This window comes from Bactrocera latifrons, unplaced genomic scaffold, assembly GCF_001853355.1.
Source record: "Bactrocera latifrons isolate USDA-ARS-PBARC rearing strain unplaced genomic scaffold, ASM185335v1 scaffold_12, whole genome shotgun sequence".
NCBI classification, from domain to species: domain Eukaryota; kingdom Metazoa; phylum Arthropoda; class Insecta; order Diptera; family Tephritidae; genus Bactrocera; species Bactrocera latifrons.
Window position 1 is genome coordinate 287196 of NW_017534630.1, and position 20662 is coordinate 307857.

At 35.1% G+C, this 20662-nt stretch overlaps 2 protein-coding genes across 3 annotated transcripts in view; one reads left to right on the forward strand and one right to left on the reverse strand.

The window, feature by feature from the left end:
• LOC108978296 (multiple C2 and transmembrane domain-containing protein 1) overlaps positions 1 to 20662 on the reverse strand; it is a 42838-nt gene that overhangs the window by 9331 nt on the left and 12845 nt on the right. The window contains exons 2-5 of the mRNA XM_018948490.1: positions 16431 to 17098; positions 15047 to 15155; positions 14675 to 14817; positions 10527 to 10718 (exon numbers count right to left, since the gene is read on the reverse strand). Coding sequence (XP_018804035.1) covers positions 10527 to 10718; positions 14675 to 14817; positions 15047 to 15155; positions 16431 to 17098 — 1112 coding nt within the window. The remainder of the gene's footprint in view (positions 1 to 10526; positions 10719 to 14674; positions 14818 to 15046; positions 15156 to 16430; positions 17099 to 20662) is intronic.
• Positions 229 to 7009, forward strand: LOC108978298 (probable cytochrome P450 12b2, mitochondrial). 2 transcript variants are annotated; one of them, XM_018948493.1, is made up of 6 exons: positions 229 to 358; positions 5078 to 5204; positions 5264 to 5510; positions 5592 to 5708; positions 5851 to 6280; positions 6372 to 7009. In XM_018948493.1, exons 1-6 carry the CDS (start codon positions 335 to 337, stop codon positions 6948 to 6950), a joined length of 1524 nt encoding a protein of 507 aa, XP_018804038.1. In that variant the 5' UTR covers positions 229 to 334; the 3' UTR covers positions 6951 to 7009. The 2 variants fall into 2 exon arrangements, with proteins under 2 accessions (XP_018804038.1, XP_018804037.1); XM_018948492.1 differs by lacking the exon at positions 229 to 358 and adding an exon at positions 2252 to 2545.

A 20662-nucleotide genomic window follows, 5' to 3' on the forward strand; every position in this document is an offset into this window, starting at 1 on the left:
TTTTGTATACATTGTTTTGAAATTTTCCAAAATAGTGTGAATATATCGATCTTTGAAAGAATAAAAAGTTTGAATAAAATATAGCATTTTTTATATGAAAAAAGAAAAATTATGGAAAATATACCGTTTTATGTTCGAGGAAAACCGTTTAACCACTTAAATTAAATTCTTCATTATAACTCCTTACAGAGAATTGGTAAAAAAATCTACTTGGACTTACGTGGGAAACGACTTGACGCTTTTTCATCCACATCTTAAATTGAAAACGTACAAAATACAGATTGTGTAAGAACTGAAGCTGATCCGACGTTTTCAACCCAGATTTTGTTCAGCGATGAGGCCACTTCTAGCTCAATGGGTAGGTAAACAAGTAGAATTGTCACAATAAGGTCAATAAGGTTATGCTTGCCACAATCGAGTACTACTGGTCTCTATCCAACTGGCGTGCACCCGCTACAATGAAAATTTTGTCGGACCTTAACTTGCAAAGTTGCATAGAGAAAGCCGGAATTGATACTAGCCGTGTCGGAAAATTTGTGAATTAGTTTACGGCTAAATATAAGTCTTTGAGCTTAATATTGCTATCCACACGGCAGCTAAACCTTTGTAAAAGTTAAAATGTGACTTGCACAGAATATAAAAAGTCAAGCAAAAGTCTTGTGCAACCAATTTGTTGACGAGTAGTGTACAAATATATAGCTTGAATGTAATATAAACAAAAATAGTGTAAAAATATGTATATTATTCATTTCAAAATAACACTTAGGATTCTAGTATACGTTCGTACTAGGGTAAAATTAATCACACAGCGCATACAAAAATGTGGGTCCGAGTTTTCTCGTATTATGGGTAAATTTACTTGTATATACGGTAATGCATAAAAAAAAATACTTTATTAAATTTTCAACAACCAAAATTTCAAAAACTTGCATAAAATCTTCCACTTGAAATATCTGGCATTAAGGGGGTATTCTCATGTATATCACTTCGAAAAATCGTTTTTTATTTTATATATTATATTTTGACAGTAAAATCTATTGAAAACATGCTGTGAAAAATTCAGACCGAAAGTCATTGCATTTTATAAGTTAGTTTGCAGCTGCTACGTTTCTAAACGAATTTTTCTCGAGTCATCATTTTCTGAAACTCTCATGGTCCTAAAAAAAAAAAAGTATTTAACCGATTGCTTTAAAATTTATATATCGTCACCTGAAATGCAAAATAACGTATGATCAAAAAATTCGAAATTGAGTGTTTATTTTCGAAAATATTTTCATATTTTTCGTCACTTTGTTGTTTGAAGTTCGACATTTTTTTTTTATTTATTTTTTTTTATGAAATTGATTATATTCGTTAGGAACGATAGCCGCAGAACTGCTGAATAATAATCCATTAGATTCTTTTATTTCAGACAACACGAACAGCCGCTATCACCATGACCAGTGAACTTTTTTTTTTTTTACTTTGATTTAAAAAAAATATACATATATTAAAAATGTAAAAAAGGTAATTTTTTTTTTTCATTTCAAAATACAATTAAAAATATTACAAAAAAGTTAAATTGATTGAATTTTGTTGTCGCATAAAAAATGTTTCCCAAAAAGTGGTAAAATGTATGCATTCACATGAGAGTACCCTCTTTATAGTAAGCTTCAGATGCAAACAGTCAGATATTTTCACCGAGCCGGCTACCTACTTGCTCACGAAAGCACAGCTTGTTTATGTAAATTACCGGCGAATTTTGTTAGCAAGATTAATAAACTGTATAAATGTATTAGATAGTATACATTGAAGAGCTTTTTATTGAAGCTTTTATAATAATACGGAAATTAGGTGCGCTTATAGTACATGGTACAACAGTGAAGAAAGTTAAAATATTTTAAAGATTTTTTTATTTTTCATTTCCCACCTTTTAGTTAAAATCTGCTATTTAGAGTTTCAATTAATACTTTTGATAATTTCTGAGCGAACTAAATTTTTCTTATGTTACTACAACTCAATTGCAATAGGTATTAAAAACAAAAATTTAATAAAAATATAATTCTACCTCATACTTACAAGAAATTGAACTCTTTAAGAGCTCTCACAATTAAGTTAAACTTTTGAACAACAACAACTTTCAAGCGAAATAATAACGTTTGCTTCCCACCCTGTATTCGATACAGTGAAAGCTTCCAACTATTAATGTTTTCCTATTTGGTTTTGCATTGCTAAAATTATATTTGCTGCTTAGTTTAGCTTTACTCTTCGCTACTAGCAAACACATTAATTAATAAAGTCAAAAAAATATCTAGTTTTAAATATTGCTGCGCATATTTCTGTGATATAAAAATACATTTAATTTGTTTGTCTTGTGCCCAAATTTTTTAAAAGTTTTTTTTTCCTTTTTTTGACATTATCTACGAGCATTATTAAAAAGCAATTAACTGTAATGATATCAAAGTTTACACTTTTGTACGCCGGCAGTGGCCAGCAGGCGACAAAATGCGTAATGGATCAGCTGTTCGTGCGCCAGCTGTCAAATAGTTTGCCGCGCCCTCAACACGTAAGTGATTATTTATATTATTTACTATTAAATAAGTATTATAAAGCTCTCTTCATTAAAGTTTAGTTATTAATGGGATTTTGTTTACAAAAACGTTAACTTAGGGTAGGTTCGTTTAGTCGTAGCAGTCGTCATTTCTTCCAAATGATGTTAGTCCAAATTTTGCGAATATTTGTATGTACTCATGTATAGAGATTTGATAGGTGCAAATTTTAGTTCTTATTCATCAATTTCTATCACAACCACAATAAAAAAAATTCGCAGTTCGATATTTTTGCTTAGTCATTTGTTTGCGCTATAAAAAAGCCAGCAAAAATGTTAAGTGCGGTTGTACCGACGCTGTAATGCCCTTCACCTACAAAGAAGATTCCTTAAATAACGCAATTTTCACCTATTACTTTGTACGGAAGCTATACAAATTCGATCTGAACAAAGTACCACAATAATTCATGCCGAATTTTGTGAAGACATCTCGTCAAATATTAAAGTAAGCAATATGCTAAAGTAGCCTGATTTAAAAAGGTATACTATGCATTACTACGGATATTTCATGTTGAATTTCGTAAAGATATCTCGTATAATAAAAAAGTTTTCCATAAAAGACTTTCAGTTTAATAGGTCCGTTTATATGGCAGGTATATGTTATAGTTGTCCGATATTACAAATACWATATATATATATTTACGTATAGTATATACATTTTTAGATCTTCGGCTTATTCTTCTGTTTTTTACAAATTTGGTACCAAACGAAATATTTCCCGTTCAGGGTATAAAAATATATTTTCATAGGGGCTGATAAAGCTTAAATGATAACAAATATTTTGCGCGGTCATGCAAGATACTGAGTTTACCACCACATACAAATTTTCAGATCGATATAACAAAAACTGAGGGACTTATTAATATATATACACACAGTCCGTATGACTTATAGCTAAATCCACTCAGCTGATATATATATATATATATATATTTACGTATAGTATATACATTTTTAGATCTTCGGCTTATTCTTCTCTTTGTTAGAAATTAGGTAAAAAACTAAATATTTTCCTTTCAGGGTATAAAAATATGTTTTCATAGGGGCTGATAAAGCTTAAATGATAACAAATATTTTGCGCGGTCATGCAAGATACTGAGTTTACCACCACATAAGTAACGTATCGTGTTCACAAAAACAATAAATATAGTAAAGTATTTTTAATAGATTTGTTTGCTTCGGTCTTTTAATTTCTCAAGCTTTTGTTTGACAAGAATATTACCTGTGTAGTTTTCATACTCGCAAATTAGAGAATAAGAAATTGTGCTCTCTTCACCTTCTTCAATTTCTCTAACTAGATTATATTTTATTGCGAATACTCAGCGGCGTTTGTTTATGGAAGGCATACACGCAACAATTAGTTGGTTGATTGAGTTGGGCTAGAAATTGAACTTGTCGCTACATACGACACAACTTTTAACACAATTTTGAGGCCAACTTCATTATGAATATTCACTTCGTTGCTTAAATATGAGTTCGGAAGTTGTTGCTTTACTTATTATAAATGACGCGCTCTCTTTGACAGCCGAAATAAAATGGCGAAATCATTTGAAATCGTACGAGCAACCCAAACACTATCCAACTAACACAACCAACTTGGCAAAATATTAAAAAATTTTGATTTTTATCCAATCAGTTGGCACAACTCATACGACTGCCACATATACGTAACAATCAGTTGTACAATTCGATGAAATTGCTACAATAATTGTTGCGCGTATGCCTCCCAATACAAAGAACTCGAAAAGCTTGAATATCCTGTAGGAAGTTTATACCATGCCTACATTTAGTATATATGTACTATATATGAACTATTTGGGCCTAGCTAAATTAGACTAGCATCTCTGGAATCATATTGTGCTAAACTGAAGGCAGAGAACGTATATCACAATATGAGCCAGAGAACAAATAACAATGAGAGAGAGAACATAAAATATAGTTTTAATTAAAATATTGTTTGATGTTCTCTGCCTTCTCTATAATATACATTCTCTGCTGAAAATTTTACTTAGCACAGGTGAAATTATCCGATCTAGTTGAAATATACAGCATTTTGTTCGATGTTAACAAAGTATACTCAGAAGGCGATTCTCATAAAAACACTCATTCCTATTGCAATATTTTCGGTCAATATATTTTCATAAGCTTCTCACAGGTTTAAGCTATAAAATTGATACAGAAGAACTTCTCAACCAAGCTCTTAGAACTTTTGGCGAGTCTATCGCCATCGTTGTATCTGGCCTGACATTGCCCTGTTGGAGCACAATACATATACCGATTCTCTTTTTAAACTGAAATATTGTTTCGAAGGAATATACAAAATTTCAGTCGAGTTACTTACCATATCGTGCAGAAAGTTTATCGAGAAAAGGAATCAAAATCTTTTCATTTCCTTATATTTGGTACTCAATAGTGGAGAGAAGACTTTAAAAAAATACAAAATCTATTTATACTTCAAAGATGTTTATTACAAACTGTTAACTATTTAAGGTGATTCTTGAGCATTTCGAAACAAAGGAGGAAAAACGTGAGGACCCCGAATGGGTAAATGCGAAAGATTACAAGCAGATACCCGGCCCTAGCAGCTATCGTATGTTGAGAGATCAATTACCAGGAGGTAACAAATATGATTCATCACCTTCAATGAAATATATTAAATAACTATATTGTCACTAGGGCCTCTACATAAAACTAACACGCATATATTGGAAAGACATTATCAAGAACGTTATGGCGATATATTCCGTATAAATGGCATTTTGGGTACACCAGACACAGTATTCACCTTCAATCCAAGAGATTTTGAAACAGTCTATCGCAACGAAACCATCTGGCCAGTAAGGGTAGGTTTGGACAGTTTAGAACATTATCGGCTAAAAAAGCGACCAGATGTTTTTCAAGGCGTTACTGGCTTAATCACATCGTAAGTTGAAGATCTAGTTAATTATAACAAATAATATTTAGTTTACAGCAAATACCATTTATTTATTTAAACATCTTGCAGACAGGGCAGAGCTTGGGGCGATATACGTAACAAAGTTAATCCAGTTATGATGAAGGTACAGAATATCCGACAGTACTTGCCTGCAATTGATAATATTGCACAAGACTTTTTAGACAGGTAAGTTGGCAAGTAAATTTATAAGTTTTTAGTTTAGTTTTAGTGGTCTAATTTAAACTGACTTATAAAGTAATTAAAAAAAAGGTTATTAAAATATCACACTTCCTTGCCAAACTTTTAAAATATCTACACTCTTAAACAGATTAAACTCAAAATTGAACCACAACACCGGCAAACTGACCACCGACTTTACCGAAGAAATTAAAATGTGGGCTTTTGAGTCGGTAGCAGTCGTCGCGCTCAACACGCGCTTGGGTCTTTTAGCGCGCGACAAGCCAGATGCTAATGTCTTGAAAATTGTTGATGGCATGAATGCATTTTTCGATAAGGCCAACACATACGACGTATCACCGTCATTTTGGAAGTATGTTGAAACACCCGGCTTTAAAGAGCTTATGAAAGCTTATGATGATGTTACCGAGGTCACTACTTTTTATATTGAAAAGGCGATGGAGAAGTTCAAAAATGAGCAAAATGACGAAGCGCAAAGCGTGCTGGAGAAACTTTATCGCATAAATAAGAATGTGGCTGTGGTGATGGCTATGGACATGCTAATGGCCGGATTGGATACGGTATGTATAATAAGCGCTGCACTAATAGATCATTACAAAATATTGTTTTTTTTTTTTTTGTTTACTCAACATCGCCCATATCCACCTATAGACCTCTGCCACAGTTATATCGGTACTACACTTTCTTGGTCAAAACCCGGAGAAGCAGGAGGAGCTGCGCAAAGAGCTGCTTAAGCTGCTGCCTGATCCAAAGATGCCATTAACTGAGGAAAACACCAAAAATATGCCATATTTGCGCGCTTGTATCAAAGAATCGCTACGCCTAAAGCCTATCGCCAACGGTAATTTCCGCCTGGCCGGTCGCGATATTGTGCTCTCTGGTTATAAGGTGCCCAAAGGCGTCGGCATTTATATGGCGACCATGTCACTTTCCAATAGTGATGAGTACTTTGAAAGAAGTGCAGAATTCTTGCCAGAACGTTGGATTAAGGCAGCCAAAGCCACCTGTCCAGTCTCACAGAAACACAACCCGTTCGTTTATTTGCCATTTGGCTTTGGTCCACGCACGTGCATTGGCAAGCGGCTTGCCGAGCTAGAGATGGAAACACTTTTAGTGAGGTTCATTCGCAATTATCGTGTCACTTGGGTGGGTGAGAAACCGCTAGAATATGTAAATGATTTGATTTTGCGCCCAACTGGAGAAATGAAGTTCAAGTTTGAAAAGTTGTGAGCTTAATTTTGGAAAGAGTATATATATATTTAAATTTACATATGTGATATGTGTTATAATTGTTGAAACTAAAAATAATATCTTATTTTATGGGAATATATTATTTGCTTTTAAAATATGTATAAAATAACTGTAAATAGTATTGATATGTTTTCACAGGTTATATTCTTAGTTATGATTGAGTGTCTCCAAATAGCAAACATTAAATATATATATTTTTTTATTTTTCGGCTAAGGCTCTCTAAAGACGTAGTAGCTCGAGAGCCAAATCACCATGCCAATGACAATTTTCCTTATATTTTAATTAAGCCTCGGCTGGGATATCCTTCAAAGAATTTTGTTGTTTTCGGTTCCTGTGCATTTTTGGAGCGGTATTCGCTAGATTGTTGGACATTTTCCACATTACTTTCATCATTAGGTACGTTACTAAGCGCCCGCTCTGCGACCTCTACTCGAGCTCGTTTCTGAAAAAGAATCAGGACGTTTAGTGCCAGTCCAGTATTGTCATATTTCATACACAAAACCATTAACAAAATGCCTTTTGTCGAGTCAGAAGAGATGTAAGGATTCTCTGCTACCTCTCTAAAGGTAACATCGCGATTTCCAAGCATTTTTACTTTAACTTTTTCCAGGTAATCTTTGTTAAAAGAGGTGGATAGAGTTTTCAATGATTCTACGACCGTACAGGCTCTATGCCACTCAAATACTTCTATTCGTGATAGAGCAGACTTTTCAAAGTTCATTAACGATTCTGTTTCCCCGATTTCATTGGAAACACAAAATCTATAGCAAATGCACTGTGCAATTTATTTTCATGATAAAAGCCAACCGACAAAGCGGGGCTTTGCGGAAGTTGCCCAGCGCTGGCTCATCATCGGTACATATGCTTTCGCAAAAGCGTTTTGACCAAACCGAGTAAAATTTGTTTAAATAAAATATCGTTATTTTTGTGTAATACAATAACTTCATAGCGTGTTCACCCTCGCAATATCTACTCTCTTTTTCCTATATGCATATATTCTGGTGATCAGAAATTAGGTTGAGAGAACAGTGAGTCAATTAAGATAGAAGAATACATAATGCTCTAATGAACGAAGATGGTAAACTTTGCAAAGAAGTTTAGATTTACTGTCAGCAGTAAGGCGGAGTGGCGGGAGGCAAAGCTCGGGCTACTACTGAGGGACAGCACTATCCGGTGGTACGCTGACGTCTCGTAAACGCCGGAAGGCATTGGAGCAGGAATTGCGGGACCGCATACCAAACTACCCTGCAAATGGATTGTTTTCTGAGCATCTTTAAAGCAAGTCTATAAGTCTATAAGTCAGTCAGTCAGTATTCCATCTCCATCGCTATAATCAACGATAGTTCAGCGGCTCTAAAAATAATCTCTTATGAGGTTAAATCGCTATTATTGGAGGAGTGTATAGGAAAACTGAAACACCTGACAGTTGGCAACGGTGTATACCGCTCTACGGTGGCTTCCAGGATTATGGGCCAGAACCATGCATTGCGGTGGGACCTCACACCATAAAGGAGTTGCTCGTCGCGCGGAAGAGGATGGGGAGAGAACGACACTGGCAGCAGGCATCAGGAATGTGCTCCCAAGATACTACTGGAAGGTAACCAACTACCAAAACAGTGTGAAAAAGGATCAAATCGAAAGATAACCGCTTCTTTCACTTTCCAGTACACAAATGATGAAGTAGTTATTAGAGCGGAATAAAATTTTGCACTAATAATTCTTGAAATTTATCCAAAATCGCTTATGTCCATAGGTACCGAATATGTGGACTCCAGTATCTGTATCGTTCAATGTGTGAAATATGCAATTGATGCTACTTTCCTTACAATGGGAATTCTGTGTATCGAAAATAGGTTGTGTCGGATCAATACTTCCTAATATAAAGATTTTCGAACTTCCAGGTGATTTTGTACCATATGATTGGTTATTGTAGGAAGGGAACTTTCATGAAATCCAGGAAACATTTTTTGGCATATTAATAGGATGTAACATGAGAAAAAATAGATGAAATTGGGACCACATATAATTTCGTTTTTCTAATTAATCTTATGCCGAATATGTCGATCAATGTATGAATATATATATAAAATTTGTGGGATTCCGATCCGCTGGTTAACATTTTACATCTTAAAATATTTTCCTGGCATTGATTCCTCCAAGATGGGCATAGTCGCTTGCGCAAAGTGCCGGTAATTCTCAAGGCTTTAGGATATATCTACGCAGGCAGGGATCACATCACCTCAATCGCGCCCGGCAAGCCATTGTAACTATTCAGAGTGCTCGACTTGCGTAATATAGGAGAGGGCACCATAGGCCATAGGTGCAGTGCAAAACTTCAACTATTTTCTACTTATCCACTACTTTTTCAAATAAAAAACTACATTAAGGGTCCGAGGCAATTGTGGATGAGATTCAATGACTTTTTTGTCGGCCGGTATTTAATTATTTTTCGTGCATTTTATGAAACCTACCCACTATATCATTGTCCGAAGAAATCTTATTATAGCCAACTACATATATTAATAACATAAAAATCGACTTGATTGAGTAGTTTTACTTTATTATCTCAACTCAGAACAGATTCTGATTCAGAGTCATCATATTAGGGAACTAAGTTGGAAAACTGACCGCCAACACTAAACGACACAAGAAAAACAACAACAAGAAATATTTTTTCGGGATCAGTAAAGAGGTCACGAAATTAATTTTTTAACACCAGTTAAGCAGAAATTCTATTTTAAAAAAATTTTGTCATAAAAAAACAGTTTTTTTTTTTTAAAAGGCAACTTTGCCATAAAGAGTTATTAATGAGGGTAAGGTTTCACTTCGTATTATAAATGACAAATTTTTTGTAACATTTACTTGACGAAGCAGAACTCATTGCTATAAACAGCAATTCTCGAAAGGCCTATAAATTTTATTGCGATGGGAATTTATTCGAAACCACATTCCCAAAGCACTTCACGCACTTGCCGCAGTCGTAGTTCATTTCAAGGGAATTGAAAATAAAAAAGGGTAGATGGCCAACCCTGAAAATACAAATATTACGAACTAAAGTGAATATAATTTAATTTTTTGCCAAAAGAGATGATCAATCAATTTCATACTAATGAAAAATGAAAACAACACAAATCACCCGCACAAACCAACAACATCTACGACTCAGCAAGTTACTTCCGCAGCAAACACATCATATTTGCTAAACTAACGGTTTATGTTTTCTGACAGCTCTGCTACTTGCTCATTCAATTTTCACGCACTTATCCGCTCTTCAACGAATTTTATTCTCACACGTGCAGCACATAAAACAAAACAGTCGAGAATCAACACAAAAGTGATAAATGACTAGCAGAGGTGTCACTCACGTTGTCTGAACTCTGACTACGCTAGCGTGTTGCAGCAATGAGTTTCCGCCACACTGAGCTCACTACTCACATAGCATAATTAAATCGTTTAAATATTACACGTTTTGACCTTTTGATTTGCTTTTATTGCGTCCTCGCTGCGTGCGCTCAAAGACAAATTAAATATGGTTTTAATTGCAGTTCACTCACCATTTCCTTATCCTCTTGACTACGCGGCCAAAGTGTTAGATTTACGAGTATTTCACCCATTTGACGCTCTGGATGATTTAAGTCATGCAATGGCAGGCAGAGGTCTTCCGCTTTGCCCAACTCCAATGTCGTCAAATCGATTTGTGCGGAACCCATGAAATCATCCTGCAGTCCCCAGTCATAATCGAATACCTAAGGGGAAATTCTTAATTGAGTAAGCTATGTGCATTGGTGTGTATAATTCACATTTTTAATAATTTCTTGTGCTCTAATTTGCATAAATAATGCTGGAGAGTTTGAGCGTTGCGAGACTTAGATGACTTATTTAGTAGGAGTAAAAGAATGAAGGACAAAATAGAAGTGAAGAGTACCTGTGGTATTTAATTAAAACAACAAATTTCACACAAACCAAAAATGTAATATATTGTAGAATATTTGAAAATTCGAAAATTCGAAAATACGTTAAAGCGACAAAAACCCCAAAAGTTAAAAATTTATTTTGATAAGCCTAAAATGCAGATGATCAAGATATCGATACTCTACTAAATGAAAGACGTGATAAACCGAATTAAAGACATGGAAAGGAGTCTATAATTTGTGATGCCTACTTAAAACTAGACGTTTCCCCTATTAAAAAGCTTTTTGAAACGTTTGAGGTATCAAATCGAGGAAACCCGTTCCCATTTGTGTAAGAATATAATAATGTTTTATAAAAGTAATGCGACTTCCACGATTTTCAATTTTACTGCAATGGGCGAGGAGCTCTCTAGATTATTTAGGATTTACCTAAGTCCAACATGAGCTTTTTGGTGCATAATTAATTGTATGAGCTCCAAACATCCTACAGTGGCTCTCTTATCCGAACCCATTCTGCAACTAGTAAGACAGAAGTACTTAAACTAGCAAGCTCATAAGCTTTATTGATGTTGTTGTTATCGTAGCAGGAGAATTCGGCCCAGTTGACAGTATTTGCCCAAATAAAAATTCGTGGGAACGATTCATCCGCTTTTTAGATACGTGCGGTTCCGTTAGGGCTTATGAAAGAACACGATTCCAGAGAAAAGGAGTCGAAAACTGTAGTCTCGAGTGTACGGTCTGCCGTGGAGGTGATATTTCCTGAGAGTTTACAACATTAAATCCAGCATATTCCAAAATATTGTCCAATTTAAACTCTTACAACTGATATTCAAAGTCAATGCGCCAGTTGAATTTTTTTGTTCTATGAAATTTAGTCATTTCTTCTTTCTTCGTGTAGCCATGAATATACAAAGACGTGTACAAACAAGTTTCTTCGAAAAAAGCAGAAATATTTGCCAAAAATTGTTATTAAATTTTGGCTGAAGTATTAGCACCACATTGGCACATCCGTTTCTCGTGCTGTTTATTGTTTAATTTCCAGTAGTAGCAGCGCAGTGGGACTGTGCTCTAAGTCCCAAATGATTTTCAATAAAAATATTTAAATTTAAGTAGTTTTGGCTTACACATTACAATAGATGCATATGTAAGCATTTCCATATTTGTAAATGCATATATATATATATACTTTTCTTGTATATATCTACATATATAATATAAGGAATGTGTGTGCAAAAACGTCCATTTCCACATGTGGCATACAAGTTATAAAAATCAAGTGTGAAACTGACACACATGACTTTTGGTTCCAAAGTTTTTCACATCAAAAATTTATTTTGGTACTTCATACATATGCGTGCAGGCGTTCGTGGCACATCATTGAATAAACATAAAAAAGTTTTTACCTGTGGTTGTCGTTCGACGAACTTACATGCATCACTAATTTATGAAAAATAGAATGCGAAGTTAAACCCTTTGCAGTCACACTTACTCATGTACTTCCGGGGGTTAAGCTACATACCGTCATATTTTTTACAAAGTATTTGTCATGTTTTTCGAAAGCATTTACGTTAAACTCTATGAGAATTTGTAAAGATATTAATCATTTTTGGCAAAATAAAATATTGTGTCCATTTTCGATGACAATTTAACATGTAATCTTAGTAGCTTGCCGTGTGATGGACAGATAGCTTGGTTAGACTGATTGAAATCTCCAAATTTTTATAGGAGCCTCTCTTTCTTTATATATATTTTCTAGCAGCCCACCCCGGCTTCACACGGGTATTAAACAATCATTTTAAAAGTTATAATTTTGCACAAACTCTCCCATACATACTTTCTCGTTTTTGCGTGGGGTGATTTAAAATTAGTTAAATAAAGGGAATTCGAACATGCAAGCAAATTTTTTGTATAATTATTGTTATTTTTTAGTTTCGTGAAAAAGCCTTTACTTTCTCTGCTCCTGAAAAATAATTTGTTGAGTTAGAGTTTCCCTGTAAATGACGATGATGTTAATTTATTTTGTGGCAGCAATATAAATTGATTTTCAAGACCTCCGATCCACGATATACCAACATGCAGTTTGTATGTAGGTCAATCTCTACTAATTCGAAAGTTGGGCCATGGGAGTTGAAGTCATTTAAATGGGATTGGCAGATTACTTGGGATCATCGGTATCCTCGTTATGTGATCTAGTTGACTAGCTGCTGGCGCGATGATAATGATTGCTACAATTAAATTGTCCCTTAGCTCCTTAAAAAGCTTGTCCCGTTGCACATGCTTGGTGGGCTTAAATTCCTCAAAAGCATAATTGGAACTCTAATTTTTAAAGCCAATTCATGAGGTGATAGTCCAGAAGGGCTTAATCAAATTAAAAACTCCTGGGGATAATGGACTGCGTCTTCAATATTAGTCACGGTGTCCATCGATTTGTATTTTTTTTTATTTCTCGGGGAACTTCTTGAAAAATTATATCGCTTATTACATTGACTTCATCATCCCAGGGTGATACTATTGCCCTAGAACACATTCAATGAAATACCTTTTAGTGCAAATTCTCAATGTCAAGAATATTACAATTACTGCTCGAATTTGGAGTGGAAAAAATTCCTTCCCCAAGTTTAAACAGTTGCTATGGAAAATCACCATCAGTGTCTCCATGAAGATGAGCTCTCATATTCGTCCGTAATTTTCAATTGAGGTCCATAAGGGCGACGATATAAAACATGTTTTGATGATATCTGCTCGCGTATCTCTGTTAATGACAGCAAGGGCCTGTCGGAAATCTCCAGCGAATACAAAGATATCCCGCACATAAGAGCAAAGGAGTTTCTAAGGCTAAGACTAAGCAGGTTCTAAAACTCTATATGTGATTTATTGCCTATGGTGCATTCCTCCCACATATGTAATCAAAGAGACGTCCTGCATTAGTTAACCAAGAGACCTATTTTTGCGGATAGAACATATTTATTGTTGTTCGAGATTTATGTATGACGGAAGTTTAACAAATTAATGAACAGTTTTTCCATACGTGAGCAGATTTGTAGCAATTCCTGACGAATCAGCTGCTATCGCTATCTTCGCTGATTGTCTTAATTAAGAAAGTATTAAATTTGCAAAAAACGTCAAGTCAGTGCCCACGCGCATTGGAAAAAGTTATTGTTTTAGTTTTTATTCAGGCTATAACTTGCCTTTATCAGTGTGTTGCAGCCTATCTAATTTTAAATAACATTCGCAATCTAAATTTAACATTCTCTCTTATAAGTAAATAATAATAATTTTTTTTTTTTTTTGAATTTATTAAACATTCCCCATTAGATTACCTTCAAAGTGGTTCAAGCCATTTTTCATTTCATGCAACGCTTTAGTCAGCCATAGCGAACAGACAAAAACCAAACCTACTTTTATATATGAGATATGGGACTACCGGAAAGCATTAACGGATTAACCACATTTTATTGCCACATAATAGTCGTATTAGTTAAATTTCAAACTGACTTATGTATGAAAAAATGATGAAATGATTACAAAAATTTATAAAAAAATATGTTTTTAAAGATTTTATAGTTTAATATAATTTTGTTGCTTTTTTTTTATTTTTAACAACTTTGACACAGGAAAAAATATCAACAAAAAAAAAAGACAATAAATACATATATTACAATGAGTATGACTATGTGCTTTTTCTATGACAGAAAATCCCTTTATTTGCTTATTAAAAATTAATTTTATTACTTCCTCTTTCAACACATTCACACATGCCACACACAAAGCTAAAATATGAGTATACTCACCTTAATATTAATAGGCAGAAAGGGATCTTCGATGGGCACAATGAACACTTCATCCCACACCGGATTCAGGTCTCGATGAATTGTGCGTGATTTATGCAGCAGACGACCGCCAACCTTAAATTTTACATAAGGATCACTTAGGCCTGCGTAAACACACAAACAACGAAGACAAAGAGAAAAAGAAAGAAAGGAAGCATGTAAATAAGTGAAATTAGATTTGGGTTGCGGCGCAGCGTTGAAATAAAGCGCTTACACAAGTAATTTCATTAATAAATTGGTAAATTATCAAAAATATTGTTGGCGTCGCTTTAATGACACATAATCATACAATCAAACACACACATATACACACAAACAGAGCGTGCTACTTACCGTTTTTATCCATGGCCATCAAATCGCTGCCGCTCTTCAGATGCACGCGCAGCTGAAAGAAGACGTACTGTCGTAAATGCGCTTCCTTTTTGCGGCGCAACTCTTCCGCCTGGCAAATGAGAACGTTAGTATTTTACATATGAAATTAGTGAGAAGGACACAACGATGGCGAAAGTTACAAATGAAATTAGTTTAGCTAAAGTAGTGAAAACCAACCGGGAAGAAAGGGCATACAATTCTGAGTGTCGCATGAATGCAAAGCAGATTAAACGTGAGTTAATGTCAGCTGCATAGCGACGATAGAGCTTTGGGTGGAATAGAAGGAACGAAAGTTGGAAAGAAATAGTAGTAGTGGATGCTAATGCCTTAATGCGAGGAAGAGAGTATTTCATTTAAGTTGATATAATTGAATGTGAAAAGGGAAACTTGTTTAGATCGTTGCTATATTCAAATGAAATTAAAGTTTCCGCATTTTCGATAATTACTTTGTTCATTTAAAACAGAAACAATTTTCCTTAGTGCTCTTTTAGGAGGTGGAGTCTTCTCTCAAGAGCTTGTCATTAACTTTAGCTTCAGGCTAACAGAGCACAGTTGGGGGAGCATCTTAAACCCGATTTCATACGATTTAAGGCGAATCGTTATTCCGTTATTCTCTTGCAGCAGGATCTGTGGATCTCTTGTGAGTTCGGCAAGTGCTGGTCAACAACAAGGACTTATGCGACTGCTAAATCCTTCTGGCTTAGGGTAAATTGCTGGAGGTCCTTTGATCTAGTCGCTATTAGCAAAGAACCGCAATTGTAAGTGGTTGATTAGAGACTATCCAATAGGTTCACAAGAGGAGGTATACGAATTATCGTGCCATATTTTCCTTTATTGCCCGGGTTTTGCAAGACGGAGATTGAAATATCAAGACACACATTCGGCGCTTTGTTGATCTATTAAGATCTGAAGTTTTAGGAGAGACCAAAGAACCAACACTCACAGATATCCAAATGAGATCTATCGATTGGTTTCATCCCTACACCTAAACTAAACGAATCTTCTGCTGTCTGTAGACCAAATTTAGACTATTCTATTAAAATAGAAGTCGAAGTTCTACCTTGAAAGCTTCATGTAACCTAGCTGCTGAGAAAGAATTTAATTTCTTTTCCCGCCTTCGTAAAAGTATCGATTTTGAACTTATGGTATTCACAGCAAGTAGAAAACCTGTCATTAGTCTCCCATTTCAAAATATCTCTTTGCATCAGTATCGGAAGATTCGATTTGTGAACATATGTATATTCCCGTCATCTGAAAAATATCTGTGTCGAAGCTTGAGATTTCATAAGGTTTAAGTACCTGTTTCAATTTTGTTTTGTGATTCCAATTTTTGTTTTCCACTCACCTGCAGCACTTCGATTTGCTTCGACGACACATAATCCTCCATAGTCGCGCCACTGCTGCCAACAGCACTACCATTACCGCTACCATTTTCTGGATGCTCTTCGATGCGTCCCTCCATAGAGCCACCAAAACGATGTATCATTTGCGCCATTCTCACGGAAGCGCTGAATTCCTTCGCCAACGGTGAACCACCTATCGTTGTAGCACGGTGACGTGGACTTTGTGTAACCGAACTACTCTCGGAACTATAATCGGCTGCATAATCAGTGCTTTCTTCGAGAAAATCACTCGGTGACTTGCGCCCCGAACGATCCTTACTTTTCGCACGATTCCAACGATGCTTCAACGTATTGAAAAAGCCGTGCGTCTTTTGGAAGACACCACCGGTACCGCTGTGCCCCGAACCGCCGGCGACACCACCACTATGCGCTGTAGCGGCACTTTTGGCACGTTTCGGCGATGTACGTGGCGAATCACGCTCACTATGGCAGTCGTGTCCGTTCAATTCCGATGCGGATTTACTTAAATGGCGGCCCAGTCGTTGCGTGAGCTGCGGCGAGCCATGTGGTGTAGCCCCCTGTGATGCCTGACCACCGTTATTGTTGTAGTGCTGCGTATATTGGCCGCCACCACTACCGCTCGGCAAGTCTTCGCTGTAATGGATGCGCGCTGACAATACGAATAGCAAAAGAAGAAGAATTGTAAGAAAGTTATCGTAAAATGTAAATGTACACAAGTTGAAAGGATTTATTTTTGCTTGAATAGCAACCTTCCGCGTTGTTGCGGTATAACCAACTTATATTTGTATTGTCAGTATTGGTAATAAATTCGTAAGGGATTTTGTGGTAACCCGGCAATCAATGAACGAAATCTCAGTACGGGAGAAATGTAGCGCCTAAAGAGCGGCTGGTAAGCTGATAAAGCGTTGACATAAATTTTACACTAATCGACATATTTGACATAAGGTTTGTTTAAAAAAAAATCGAAAATCATTATTGTGAAATATGGAAGTTTTGGGCGATTTTATTTATTAGCATCATGTCAAATACTAAAAAAAAATTTCCTGCATTTTATTAAGATATCTCACATGCAATCAGCAATCGCATGGAGTAAATCCAGCCGGATGTTCGAAAATCATTTTATTAGAGAGAGTACACGAAGACCGTGGAGAGTCGATTTGGCGTCGTTTGCAATTTACATCGAGATCTTGAAAGCGTACAAAATACAGCTTGTGCAAGAACTAAAGCCGCTCGACCTTCCAAGCCATATTGTTACGATCTATGGGCTCTTGAAAAGTTCCTCAATGGGTATGTAAACCAATAAAGTTGACGCATTTGGGAGGAAGAACATCAGGAACAGATTTAAGAGCTGAATTAAACAAAAACAAAAAAAAAACGGTTTGGTGCGGTTTGTGGGGCATTGGAAACATCGGTCCACATTGGAAAATGACGGTGTGAACTTAACCGTCAATGGCGACCGTTATAGCTCTATAATAATCAAGTGCTTGATACCTGATTTTAAGCTCGTGATCTCGTCAACATTTGGTTTCAACAAGATAGAGCCACATCCCTCACCTCATCAATTAAAGGATTCACTTCGGTGAGCAGATAATTTCACGTTTTGGGCCGGTCGACTGAGCACCAATATAATGTGATATCACAATGTTAGACTTTTTCCTTTGGGGATATATAAAGATATTTAAAGGGATAATCTTCAAAAAATAAAGCCAAAGAATGCTCTTTCGAATCCTCCCATTAAACTTGAAGTTTCTGCGTTTTTATTTAAAAGGAAGGGCAATTTGATATATATCAGCTTTTTTATAGTCTGTAGCAACAAGTTGAAAGCGTATAAATATGCATTTAGAGCTAAGACTTAACATATGTACTTATATATATATGAAAAACATATTTTAATATTTTCAGCATATTTTTACACTTATGTAAAAGTACTGTTGTTAGATTACATACGAAACTGAGTTTACGCAATTACAATTCGCTATGGTGTGTTTTCGGAGCGTTATAACTTGTAACTTTATGAAACTATGTGAAACCCGTAAATATGTTTGCGGTTAACGCTTTTAATAATAATAATAATAATAACGAGGTAATCGTTTTTTCTTGCGATGGTTCTTTCGCCCACGTTGATATGTCACTATAGCTTCTGGGTTAATCCGAATTTCCGATTTCAAAAAATGTGGTTTCTTATATCTTAGCTTCTCACAATTGTTAAGAGACTTTGCTCGATTCAGAGCATGTATGTATGTATATTAAGTGTTCCACGAAGTTTGTAACAATCAGAAAATGTTCAGAATCCTATAAAATACGTACGTACATATTTTTTAAGATAATTTACTTGTGATTATATACTTGAAACGAGATTATATACTTAAACTACTCCTATTGTGCTAAATTAAAATGCCACGTCTAACACAATTCCCTACACACAGAGATATCTTGCACACTTGTTAAGGTTGCCGCACCACCTTCACTGTGCTATTTACTATATAAGCCTATCCAACAAAAGCAAAGCAACAATCTTCCACTTGGGAATACTTTTATGCCTTTTCAATTGAGTGTTTTTGATATTCGAGTGCACTTAGCCAACCACGTATATGCCTGCGCCGACGCTAAACATTTATTATTGTAAGAATAATTTTTTATATATGTACAATATACTATATATCAATAATATATGCCATTGTATCTATAACATACACCATTTTCTTACAAAGGTATACATGTGTACATGCACATTCTATTCATTGCCCATGAAAAGCGCAAAACAATCGCTGGGCCCCTTGATGTTTTTAAAAATTCATCTGCAAGAATTTCATTCTTTTTGGCTATGCAACATTGCAGATTAGCTTTGGGTGTTTGTGCGAGTCTTTCAAGAAAACAAAGCTGTGTGCTCTTGAGGTAATATTGACGTGTTCTCAATACTTTTATGTTCTCTATATATTATTATCTTTGGATGCCTGCTTTTAGGCTAAAAACTAAAACTTTAGCGGTGTATACTTATGTAAATACAAATGAGTCTTTGAAAGAATGGTGTAAATATTAGCAAAAGGTTTGTATTATAACATATTTTTTAACTTTAAAGATAACTATTTTAAATAAGTATACAAAATAATTTTCTTACTCCTAATATATATTATGTTTAATGTGTGTGTTTGTGTGTCATCAAGCTCGGTGAAAATCGATATATGGTACAATTTCGTAGTTAATTTTACTTTATTTAGATACTGCACTGTTAGAAAATCTGAGCTCAGGTGTTCGTTCTTTATTTTGGCTTTTCGCCAAATTATATTTTCGTGACACTTCAGCACTTTTGCTTTATTGTAGCTTGAGCATAATGAGCACAGAGTGCATTTTCATGATTTATTATTCAAAATACTCAAGCCTTTATCTCTGGCACGTTTTTCTATAATACAAATTTCGACATAAACTCTTTAAAGACTTTTTATTTATTGTTAGTTGGAGATATTTAGGCAAAAAATTAAGCTTAAAGCTAGAAACTGCTTCAATGATAAGTATAATAATACTAAAGGAAAGTTCAGAAGCTCTTTCCTAAAAATAATAGATATTAATATTATTATGGTGATACTAAATAAAATAAAAATTAGGAAACTTTTTAATTTATAATACTTACTCATACATTTTTCGAAAACCTATTAGTCGAAATATTTTTTTCTAGGTTGGCATACTTTTCGGTGATATCTGCACCAAATTTAATATTCAAATAATCATTAGTGTTTAGTGTACGCTTGCCTTGCTGATGTACATAAACTGCAAATAGCTATTTTTACGCTGAGTGAAATTATTCCACAAAGAAGTTCCATTAAATGTTGTGTGCGGAGTCCAATTTCTGGTGCCGAAACGTTCAGAATGTTCTAAAATGGCAGCGCGTTCAATTTGCGCATCAACTGGTTATACACATGTCAATAAAATAAAGGAATTGGTGCTTAAAAATTGACGACTAATAGGCAGACACCTAACTGGCATCGTTGGAATATCGGAAGGATCAGTGAAAACCATTTTGAAAGATCAGAAAGAGCAGAAAAGTTAATACACGACTGGTTAAAGAAAACTGAAATTTTTTTCGGAACTGAGCCACGTCTGTGAAACATAGTTTTCCGACTCGAGGATGTTATGAAACGTATTACTACTGGCAATGAGTCTTGCATGTATACTAACGAAATGGAAATAGACCATTAGTCGGACGAATAGGCTGGCA

Coding starts and splice junctions, on each gene's coding strand:
- LOC108978298 (XM_018948492.1), top strand. CDS start 2,432: ATGATATCAAAGTTTACACTTTTGTACGCCGGCAGTGGCCAGCAGGCG. Junction 5,205..5,263: donor GAGAGATCAATTACCAGGAG/GTAACAAATATG, acceptor TATTGTCACTAG/GGCCTCTACATAAAACTAAC. Junction 5,709..5,850: donor GCACAAGACTTTTTAGACAG/GTAAGTTGGCAA, acceptor ACTCTTAAACAG/ATTAAACTCAAAATTGAACC.